We start from the raw sequence: 12,220 nt of genomic DNA on the forward strand, positions 1-12,220 counted from the left end.
TGAAAGCTAGAGAAGAGACAGACTGCTTAGGGGGCTCAGGACCAGAGGGATCACATAGTGGCATGTGGCCTGGGTGCTCTCTGCTTCACACACCCTGGATTTGGTGAAGAAGCTATGGCACAGACCCAGTAAGCCTGCTCTGTGTAGTCAAAAGGGACTGCGGAGCAAGTAGAGTCTTTTATATAATCTTTTATATAATAAATACTCTAGTCCAGCCAAAGAGGGCCATAAACTGGCCTTATCGTCACCCCACCGCCCGTCAGCACGGGCCAGGTGGGAGCATAGACTGGCATCCCCAGCTGGCAGGCACGAGCTGAACGTCCCACTTGCCTGGCCAGGGTGGTGTGGCCAAATGAGGAACTGGGATTTTCATTTCCTCCCGGAGAGAATGAGGGGCCCTTTCCCATGGGGTCTGTGGTCACAGGGAGCCTAGACTTCCACCCAGCCATACGAGGCGTCCCTCTGGTTTCCCGCAGGGTAGTTTCAGAAGAGGCCTAGTGGAGAATCCGGAGGCAGTGATTTGAGGCAGTAACGAGGCCACACCCCCAGCGTCGGTGAGAGGCAGTCCGGAGGCATTCCTACCCTTCCAGTCAGGGAGATCTTAATGGAGGACAGTGGGGAGCCAGAAGTCCCACGTGTGCACAGCAGTCACGATCGCACACACGCTCCCCCTCTCTGGCCATAGCAAGGCAGCACCCTCTCCCCCACTGGTACTGTGTCAGAAGAGGCCTGCTGGAAGAGAAGACCCAGGCTTGTAACACGCAACATGGCAGATGTCTAGGATTTGATCGGAAGTATTTATCATACCAAGAGCCAGGAAAGATTCAACTTGAGAAAAGACCATTCATCGACACCACCACCCAGATGACACTGATGTTAGAATTCATTAATCTCACAAGAAGTTTTATTTTATTTTATTTTTTAATTTTACTTATTCTGAGAAAGGAGAGAGCATGAACGAGAGAGGGGCAGACAGACTGGGAGGGAGAGAATCCCAAGCAGGCTATGTACTGTCAGTGCAGAGCCTGACATGGGGCTAGATCTCACAAACCAGGAGATGATGACCTGAGCTGAAACCAAGAGCTGGACACCTAACCGACTGAGCCACCCAGGCGCCCCTCACAAGGATTTTTAAAGCGGCTATCATAAAAATGTTATACTGAGCAATTGTGAACATGCTTAAAACAAATGAAAAAATAGAAAGCTTCAAGAAGGAAGATATAAAGATGAACTAAATGGAAAGTTTAGAACTGAAAAATAACAGTACCTAAAATTTAAAAATGTAATGGGTGGGGCGCCTAGGTGGCTCAGTCGGTTAAGCGTCCGACTTCGGCTCAGGTCATGATCTCGCGGTCCGTGAGTTCGAGCCCCGCGTCGGGCTCTGGGCTGACGGCTCAGAGCCTGGAGCCTGCTTCCGATTCTGTGTCTCCCTCTCTCTCTGCCCCTCCCCCGTTCATGCTCTGTCTCTCTCTGTCTCAAAAATAAATAAACGTTAAAAAAAAAATTTAGGAAAAAAAATAAAATAAAAGGCTTTATTATAAAAATAAATAAATAAATAAAAATAAAAATGTAATGGGTGAGTCCAAAGGTAAATGGAAGGACAGAGGAGAGAATCCATGAATTGAAGATGGAACAATAGAAAGTACCCATTCTCAGCAACAGAGAGAATTAGACTGGACAAAACAAACAAAGCCTTGGACACCCGTGGGACCATAGTGGAAAGATCTAAGGTGTGCACCATGGGAATCTCGGGAAATAAGGAGGGTGGGCTGAAAAAGCATTTGAAGAAATGATGGCTAAAAACCCCAGCTTGGGCAAAAGATCTAAAACTCCAGATTTAACTGAGAAAACCTCTAACAGTTAAGCCCAAAGAAATTTATGCCAAGACATGATAATCTAGCTTTTGCAAACTGAAACAAAAGAAGAAAATCTTGAAACCAGCTAGAGACATCTTGCCTGCAGCAGTTTGCGTGACAGCAGATTTCTCATCTGAAATCATGGAGATCAGTAGGAAGTGGCATAACATTTTTCAAGTGCTGAAAAGACACTCTCAACCAAGAATTCCCAGTGAAAATTTCCTTCAGGAATGAAGAGAAAAATTAAGAGAATTTCTCACCAGCAGACCCACCCTGAAATTATGGCTGAAGGAAGCTTTCTAAACAGAAATGATAAGAGAATTCATCTGGGAACCTCAGAAAGGAAAAAAAGAACAGTAGAAAGAGTAAAAATATGGGTAAACAATAGATGTTCCTCTCCTTTTGAGTTTTCTAAATTATGTTTAATGATTGAAGCAAGAATTAGAACATTGATTTGGTGTTTGGTGTATATGTAGAAAATATTGGGAGAGTAAAGGATGTAAAAGGAGGTGAAGTTTCTACATTTCAACTATTACAGCCAGTCTGGAAAATAATTTGTCAATTTCTTTAAAAACTGAACAAGTACTAACCATACAACCTGGCAGTTAGACTCCCGGGCGTTTATCCCAGAGATATGACAACTTAACCGTCCATGTAAAAACCTGTACACAAATGTTCATAGAAGCAGCTTTATTTCTTACAATCAAAAACCGGAAACAATCATACTGTGCTACAGGAAGATGAATGGTCAAACAAACCGTAGTACACCGTGGAATACCACTCAGGACTAAAAACAAACCTGCTGTTGATACATGCACCAACTTGGATGAGTCTCAAGGGCATTATGCTGAGTACAGAAGAAAATCTCAAAAGATCTCATTACAGTGTGATTCAATTTGTGTAACATTCTAAAAACGACAAATGTGTAGAGGTGGAGAACAAATTAGTTGGCTGCCTGCAGTTAGGGAAGGTCGGGGCAGAGAAGTGGAGAGCAGGAAAGAGATCTTTGTGGCACTTGAACAGTTCTCCATCCTGATAGTGGTGCTGGTGGTGACACAAAATCTTACACGTATGATGAAATAGCACGGCACGACACACAACTTTGTACTGATGGCGTATCCAAGTTTGGGTTTGAGCTGTAGTTACATAGGATTTAATTACTGAGTTTAATTGTTGAGTTAAAAATTGAGCTGAAGTGTACACGGGACCGCTCTGAACTATCTTTGCAACTTCCCGTAAATAAACAATTATTTCAAAACAAAGTTTAAGGAACAGATTACGTATATATACAACTAAGTTCAATTTTCTTTCACAGCATAATGCCTTTGTTTTGAAATATAGAATAAATGTACTTTGGGGATTGACCACACAGGGGCAGCATAAGCAAATTTTGGAGGGCAGTGGAACAGTTCTGCACCTGGGTGGTGATGGCGGTTATACAGCTTTGTGTACTTGTCAGAACTCGTAAAACAGTAAATGAATGCATGTGACTTTATGCAACTATTACAAATCAAAATAGGCAGTTGTAGTGGTCAGACCGAAATACATTTTCTAGGAGCTTACCTTTTTTTTTTTAACGTTTATTTATTTTTGAGACAGAGACAGAGCATGGACAGGGGAGGGTCAGAGAGAGAGGGAGACACAGAATCTGAAACAGGCTCCAGGCTCTGAGCTGTCAGCACAGAGCCTGACGCGGGGCTCGAACTCACGGGCCGCGAGATCATGACCCAAGCCGAAGTCGGACACTTAACCGACTGAGCCACCCAGGCACCCCTAGGAGCTTACCTTTTGATGACTTTGAGAATTTTCCCGAAATGTCTAAGAGATAACGCTTGTTTTCTTTCCCAGCAGGAGATGCTATGAGCGAAGAAGACATGCTTCAGGCAGCTGTGACCATGTCTTTAGAAGTTGTTAGAAATAACTTCAAAACGGAAGGGAAAAAATAATAGCTTTTACAAATCATTTAGACCTTCGTACTTTCCAGCATTATCCTGGGTGATTACAGCATAGACGGTCCATTTTAGTAATGTGTCCAAGGAACAACGTTCAACAGAGGAAATAAGGCTTTAGGCGGTTTGCAACAAAAAGATGAGCAAATGGAAAAATGTGTCAGTTGTAGGACTAAATAACGATCCTCCAAACACTAGCCAAAGAGGCATTTAGCAATTAAAGACATTGAAAATGGTTTTCTAGAGGTTCCTTTTCTTTTTGAGTGTGCAATATCCAACATGTCTAAAGTTAGGGCGTTTTTCTTGGATCTTTTTTGCAGACCAGCTAATTAGCTCTTGCCACAGAACTTTTTCCGTTCATTTTCTTTTCATCCTTTCTGGTCTGGTCGGTTGGCTCGCTTTTCATCATCTCTTAGTTGCTTTTATTTCTCATTAACCAAGTTAACCTTTTAGGACAGTCTTTTCTATGTTGATAGGAGTAACGGTTCCAGAAGGATTAGCTGCTTTCCCTCCAGTCACGTGGCGTGCCCTTGGATGTTTTCTCTGATCAGTTTCTTTGGGACGTGGTTTTCCTTACTTTTCTACAACTCTTTTGAAAGATGGTAATCTTTCTTGAGGTTTTGCTTCCTAAGCCCTCTAAGATGGGATCATTGTTTCGTGATTCTGATGCATTCCTCAACTCTGAAATCAACTCTGCACAAATATTTGAGAAGAAATGAGAATTTTTTAAATATGTGAGCACATCCTTTTCCAGATGCTTTATGAATGTCTTCTCAATTACGTCAGACCTTTACAGCTTTGCTGTAACCCTTTCTCTGGCACCTTGATATTTCCTTGTCTTCTCCAATTGAGAAAAATAGGAGAAGCACGGTATGCAAGCAAGTTTCATTCCGTGTATGATTTAACAAATAATACCCACCATGAATGTATGAGGGACAAAGTTTGGCTTTTGATTTACTTGCAGTTTCATTTTCTTCTCTCTTGTGCCTGGAGCTCTCCGTTCTGTTTACAGTGGAGTCACGGAGCATAGATGTCTGCTTCTGATATACATCTTGTAGCAGGATAGATAGCTTGCCAGAGATGATGGTCTGGAACATGAAAATAATCTACTAACAAAAATACATTTAAATTTATACTGTGATTTGACACTTGCATCATGTTTAAGTAGCTAAAGAATTACAGAAGTCACACAGTACTTACTGGGTCTGTAAATACGAAAGTCTTTAGTTTTGATAAACATTTTGATTGGGATGCACAGAGTTTGTATCTGGGTCAATATAGTGGTATGATTTTGGTGGAAATTAATTGTCTGTCTGAAGTGGACATTTCGGATTCCGTCACTTATTCCCCATCTCTCATTCTCCATCCCCCTTTTGAAGCTCTTTTGAATGTTGAGTTGTTCATAAGCTAAAAGTTAGGAAATTTCAGCCGACGGCTTAGAAAATTAAAGTATGATATGTTGCCATGACTAGTGTATGGCTGTACACATTTTATCAGGGAAATTTTTTTGATCTAGGATTTATGGCTGAGTTGAAAAGAGATGAGAAAATGACTTTGTATGATTATGAAGTAGCTTTTTTTTTTTTTTTTTGGATAGAGACAGGTTTTCTTTTTAGTCATTATTTTGTGCCAAATAAAGTTTTCTGAAGTTTCCCTTGCAAAATTAGACACTTTTACTTTAAAATCTAAAGTTTTCTTTTGAGAATCGAAACGTTTTCAGAAGAGTTATGAAACTTTAGAACTGTAAGAGACACTGGAGTTTAGTACTGCTCTCTCAAGATTTACAAACCAAAATATTTTAAGAGTGAACATTTCTGCCATTATCCCCAGTATGCTTGTCCTGTTTTCCATGGATATTTGGCTTTTACGTTTTTCCCATTGAAAAATTACATTCGACTTTTCATACACTTAAATGGATGAGCTACCTAATATAAAAATGAGTAAAGAAATATGCAGAAAGTTTTAACCTTAGAGTTTATAAAGTTCTTATATTACACACCTTTATTAAAGCACTTAAGGAGATATAGCATGTTGATCTTCATTTAGGGATTTTTTTTCTTTTTTTTTTTTTTTTTTTTTTAAGCAGAGCTGAGCACACACTGGATACATTTGTGAATGTGTTTATTTAGTTAGTTTCTTATGAATGTTATACTCGGCAGGCAGATCCAGAATGACTAGGGAACTGCCAATTTGTTTGAATTGGCTTAAACTTAATTTAGATTCCGTTTCTTAATCGATTGGCCAGTATGAAAAAGATGCCAATGCCTGTAACTACAGTATCAGAAAACTTAGTTATACAAAAGTATAGTTCACACATCAGTAACTGCTATTTACCGGAATCATCCTGCAAGAAAGTCAGAAACAATGAAATTCACAAAAACTGTCCTGCTAAGAACTCTATATAAAGCTTTCCATTCTGTTTTGCCAATTGGGAACACCTTAATGTTTAACATTTAAACTATTGGTATCATTTTTCTAATGTATAAGTTGCATTACCAGGATAAAATACCTACAGTGGCTATGCTAGTGTTTAAAGTTCAAACAAGTTTTGGAAACACCACTTTCATATTTTGAGATGTTATGGATTTAATAAGTAGTTATTTATGTTTTTAAAATCACAGTAGTTAAAAAAAATTCACAGGTTAACCTCTGATCTAAAACCATCAATAAACACTTTTTACAGTAATTAACATAACAAATATTTCAATAATGTACATTGTTTGAAAAGATTTCTGCAGGTAAACTCTTTTAAGTTTTAAGATCTTGGTCAAATAATTTACAATTCACAGAATATGTAAGGAGGTGCTTTTTTTTTTCTTTAAAACTTGATTTTTCTTAATTAAGACTTTATTCATGCCAAAGTTAATACGGAAAAAAGCTCAAAACTGGTTGAAGATCATTATAGGTAAAACTACCAATAGTCTGTGTTATTTCACTTAAGTTGAATAAAGTAATTTTTATTCCTGTCAGAGCCTAAATTACATTTTTAATGTCTGCATGTTTGATACTCCTTAAATAGTATCATGCAAGTGCCAAGATTTATTAAATGTCTTAAAATTGGCCCATTGGATCCATGCAGATTCAAAAAAGATTGAGTCAGTGCATAAGCAAAGTATAGTGATAGAAATTAAAATGTCTCCAGTTGAAATAAATCTGTTTTTAAATTCTCGAGAGGACTCAATAATCAATATTATGATGATTTCCTATTAACTTTATTTGCAACTGGGAAGCCCAGCGGCCACTACTCTAAATTGTTGTATCTGAGCCCTAACAAGAATGGAGATATTGTATATGTGATCTTAATTAAGAAAAACCAGATTGGATCAACTAACCATTTCACCAGTGTCGATCATTTTTTCATATTTTCAAAAAGAAAACTTTATTCCTGGTCTCTTCATAAACCAGTGTTTTTTGCTAAAGAAAGGAACTGGCTTATATTTTAAAGTCTTACGTTAACAAAAGTATTTTGTTCATTTTGTTTTCATGAATGAAAACATTGATATGGTTGGTTAATTCTTGAATTTTTATTTATTTATTTGTTTTGAAGAAAATCTGTGCTATTTTTGTTTCCCCCCAATGTTCTGGCATTTTAAGAATTAATGCTAGTAACATCACTTCTAAATTTACAGTTATTTGGCTCGCATGTTTAATTAATAATAGTGTATCAGTAAATATCTTAAGACCGGATTCATAGACAAGGAGTGGGAAGCAATAGTGAAATATATGTGGAAATTTGATTCATTTAGGAAGCGCTTCACTTGTTTCTTGCATAGTTCAAAGGTGAATGTTTCCAGGAATTTTTTTAAGTTTTTTTTTTAAAAGAGAAAAACGTACATTTGAATGTGAAAAATAGAATTTCTACAACACTGGACTACTAGAAATAACTTTTTAAAAATTACTGTTGTGTATAAATTATTTGAAATTCAAGTACAAAACACACCCGAAAAAGCATTGTCTTTTGGCCGTGACACAAGTGCACTGAGGCACTGCCGTTTGCTCAGGACCCAACTGTGCGGCCCTCGGGGTGTGTTCCTCCTCCCTCTTGAGCTCTCTTGCGGTTACTAGACACACACAGGCCTTCCTCTCTGGTCCTCGGAAAAGCCGGGCTTCCAAAGCACTGTTGAACACTGACGGTTCTCTTATTAATGTGGATGTTCAATGAGTTGTATTTTAAATATCAAAGATTATTAAATAAAGATAATGTTTGCTTTTTTATTTCTGCTTCCTTTTGTGCTGATTGTTAATTCCTAGTCTCGCTATGCAAAGTGTGGCGGAGGGACCAGCAGCTTCTGTACGCCTGAGGGCTTTTCGGAAATGCAGAGCTTCAGGCCGCAGCTACTGGGTCAGAACCTGCATTTTTAACAAGATCCCCCAGGGAATTCACAGAGATTCAACTTCGAGAGGCGCTGTTTTGTGGGCTGCTTGGCACTGATACTGAGTTCCAGCTAACTGCTGCCGAAGGGCCCGTTATTACCGGATCCTCTGGTCTTTTCCAAGGGACGCTAAGAATTCCAAATGTTTACTTGAAATCTGATTTTTAAGTGGTTTCTCAATTGTTTTTTAACCTTGAGGGCCAAACAAAGCACATTAGTAACAGTTTTTAAGAGTACTGTTTTTTCGGGGCGCCTGGGTGGCGCAGTCGGTTAAGCGTCCGACTTCAGCCAGGTCACGATCTCGCGGTCCGTGAGTTCGAGCCCCGCGTCAGGCTCTGGGCTGATGGCTCAGAGCCTGGAGCCTGTTTCCGATTCTGTGTCTCCCTCTCTCTCTGCCCCTCCCCAGTTCATGCTCTGTCTCTCTCTGTCCCAAAAATAAAATAAAAAACGTTGAAAAAAAAAAAAAAGTACTGTTTTTTCTTCATTTTATCCAATTCTAGACACCAGAATCCAGCTGTAGTGATGGGAATCCACTTGGACCTATGAAGAATTCTAGAATCCTCAAATCATAATGAGGGCGGTATATCCATTTTATCCTTAATTATGGTTGGGTGCAAATGTTGAAATATAAGTTTCAAATTGATCACGTACATCTTAGCAAAACTTCATAGCTTAATGCTTAGAAGGACCATTTCATTGAATTTGGATGCCACCAAATGGCTCTGATCTCACCAACACCTACTTGTGGGCTCTAAGAAATACGTTGATTCAAAGCTAAAACTTTATATATCAGCTAAAAACTTTATCTTTTAGGGGCGCCTGGGTGGTTCAGTCAGTTAAGTAGCCGACTTTCGCTCAGGTCATGATCTCACAGCACATGGGTTCGAGCCCCGCATCAGGCTCTGTGCTTGCTGACAACTTAGAGCCTCTGCAGCCTGCTTCGGATTCTGTGTCTCCCTCTCTCTCTGCCCCTCCCCTGCTCACACTCTATGTCTCTCTCCCCCCAAAATAAATAAACATTAAAAAAAATTTTTTTTAACTATCTTTTATAAAGGGAATGTGAGGGTTGTCTTTATCCTGAAGATTTGCATGTTTGAGGACCCTTTAACCATTTTGTATCTGTGTCACCAAATGCTCACAAGTTCATTTTTTAAGTAATTTGGGTCAGGCTGACCTCTTGACATTTCCCCTTTACACACTGTGGTTCTAGCAGGCCTCCTTATGGGTCTTCAAATAATCTGTGCTCTCCCCACCCTCCCCCGCCCCCGGGGCTCTATAACATTCTCCTTGCCCCCTTCCCTTTGCTGTTTTCATATTCCCGCCCCTGAAGTGTGTTGGCCATCCCCTGCTATGAGGACTCTTTCAACTGGGACTACCCACCTTTGCTGTGCCATGCTCTCCCCCAAGATTGTTCCAGTTCTTTCTGTGTCAGGAACCACCGCTACCCTTTGTTCCTGGCTGCTAGAGAGAAATAATTGCTGTGGCATTCATTCACTCATTCAACAAAACATTTGTGCACTTCCCATGTGCCAGGCATGGTTCTGAGTTCTGGAAACAGTCATGAATAAGACACTGTGCCCTCATGGTTCTTGCATTCTGATTGGCTGTTAGGCAGAGGAAATCTTGACCATCTCAGAGCTGTCACAACACGGGCAGGGGATCTGCGTCATTTTACATACTACTAAACAAGGTTGTTTCAGCTCTCTGGGCGCACATGCGGTGCGGGCTCTGGCAGCTTGAAGGCAATCCTCTCTGACAGACAGAAATGGGTGCTGGTTGTTGAGAGCAAAAGCACCCCAGGAAGAAGTATGCACAGAAGTGGTAAAGGGGTGAAAGGACCAGGAGGGGCCACCGGCATCTTCTGCGATAGCATCTATCCAGGCAAAAAGTTAGGGTCTGATAACCACGCACGAGGGGGAGAACAGACTTTGAGGAACAATTAGCAGTCACTGCCAGGTGAGGCAACAGCAAAAGCAAGATGTAGCATTTTGGGAGAAGATGGAAAGTTGATACAGGAATGAGCAGAGATAAGGAAAGGAAATAAGGAAGTTAAATACGAATTGTTAAAGAGAAGTACACCCAACAGTAAACACTAAAGAAACAACTATCTTGAAAGGTGGGGGTAGGATGTGGACTGAAATCAGGAGGATTAATTAAAGGTCTCTGAAAATAGATTCCCCAAAAAGAAGGCATTCATCAATTAAAACAAAACAAAACAAAACAAAAGACATGGCTTTTGAAGGGGTCTGCCGAATGCCCGACATAATGAACGACACTACAAACAAACTCATCATTAATTTCAGAGCATCAGAGGTAAAAAAAAAACAAGGCCAGAGAATAATCAGAGAAAAATAGAGCAGGAAAACAGAGCTCTAGGTAGAGAGATTGAGTCTAAGCAAATAGAATTCTTGATGCTTTCTTGCACACAGAATTAGCATGTTTTACAATTCTCTTGATGCGTTCTAGAAGGACTTGCGATTCTGTAGTGACAGAAAAATGTGCAAATTAAAAATAAGGAACCTGATGGGGAAGGGCACCTGGCTGGCTCAGTCAAGATTATGCAACTCTTGATCTTGGGGTCATGAGTTCAAGCCCCATGCTGAGGGTAGAGATGACTAAAATAAATAAATAAACTTTAAAAAATATAGAGGGGCACCTGGGTGGCTCGGTCAGTTGAGTGGCTGGGTCTTGATTTCGTCTCAGGTCATGATCTCAGGGTTCATGAGATGGAGCCCCACCTCAGGCTCTGTGCTGACAGCATGGAACCTGCTTGGGATTCTCTCTCTCCCTCTCTCTCTCTGACACTCCCCTGCTCATGCTTGTTCTTTCTCCCTCTCAAAATAAATAAATAAACATTTTTAAAAATATGTAACCTGTTAACCTCAGAAAAATAGAGTTGAAAAAAATTTTTAAATGTAATCTTTTAAAAATTTTACTTATTTTTATTTATTTATTTTAACGTTTATTTATTTTTGAGAGAGACAGAGACCGACTGTGAGCGGGGAAGGGCAGAGAGAGAGACACACACACAGAATCCGAAGCCCACTCTAGGCTCTGAGCTATCAGCACAGAGCCTGATGCGGGGCTTGAACTCACGAATTGTGAGATCGTGACCTGAGCCGAAGTTGGACGCTTAACCGACAGAGCCACCCAAGTAGGTGCCCCATCTTTCTTTTGTTTTTTTTTTTTTTAAAGAAATGTAATCTTTTTTTTTTTTTAACATTTATTTATTTTTGAGACAGAGAGAGACAGAGCATGAATGGGGGAGGGTCAGAGAGAGAGGGAGACACAGAATCGGAAACAGGCTCCAGGCTCTGAGCGGTCAGCACAGAGCCCGACACGGGGCTCGAACTCGCATACCGCGAGATCGTGACCTGAGCCGAAGTCGGACACTTAACCGACTGAGCCACCCAGGCGCCCCAAGAAATGTAATCTTAATACAACCACTTGGCTCAGTGATGAACAATGCTGATGTGGTTACATAAGGTAAACATCAATTACCAATTTACCGATAATTACCATATCACTGTCCTGGGAGCTCAAAGGAAATCAAAGGTAGAGGCTAGTACAAAAGTACTAAATCTCTTACTTTCCATAATAGAAAGTTAGTAGACAATGTCTAAAATTAATGAGAAAGTGGCAATTTTAAGCATCATTTATTTAGAAATTCAGAGGGAAAGATCAGACTGATACTTAAAAGTCTGCTTTAAAATGTCCTTTTGTGGCATGCCTGCATGGTGCAGTCGGTGATGCGTTCGACCTTCATTTCAGCTCAGGTCATGGTCTTGATGAGGAGAACAAAGACAAGAAGTGTATTTTAAAGTAAATCTTACAGCTTGCGGCCCACTGATACCTGAGACACACAGTGCGTGACATTCCTCAAGAAGTTCACTGCTGCCTTAATGTCTTAATGTTTACACTTCACTAAAAACTAAAAGGTCCCGTAAGACCCTGACTTCGGCATACAAAAATTCCTTAGTAACCTACGTTACCTCTACCCCTGTCCCTCCACAAATTAGACTATATCATCAGCCACCCCTCC

At 40.2% G+C, this 12,220-nt stretch overlaps 1 protein-coding gene across 7 annotated transcripts in view; it reads left to right on the forward strand.

Annotated features, from left to right (window-relative positions):
- Nucleotides 1–4,042, forward strand: part of ATXN3 (ataxin 3) — a 33,991-nt gene extending 29,949 nt beyond the window's left edge. For 5 of the 7 annotated variants that reach the window (XM_049612284.1, XM_049612286.1, XM_049612291.1 and 2 more), the window contains one exon: nt 3,705–4,042. In XM_049612284.1, coding sequence (XP_049468241.1) covers nt 3,705–3,802 — 98 coding nt within the window. In that variant the 3' untranslated portion in view covers nt 3,803–4,042. The remainder of the gene's footprint in view (nt 1–3,704) is intronic. The other 2 variants (XM_049612285.1, XM_049612293.1) reach the window with 1 other exon arrangement.
- The last annotated feature ends 8,178 nt before the right edge of the window (nt 4,043–12,220 follow it).

The sequence above is a fragment of the Panthera uncia genome, assembly GCF_023721935.1.
Source record: "Panthera uncia isolate 11264 chromosome B3 unlocalized genomic scaffold, Puncia_PCG_1.0 HiC_scaffold_1, whole genome shotgun sequence".
In the NCBI taxonomy this organism is placed as follows: domain Eukaryota; kingdom Metazoa; phylum Chordata; class Mammalia; order Carnivora; family Felidae; genus Panthera; species Panthera uncia.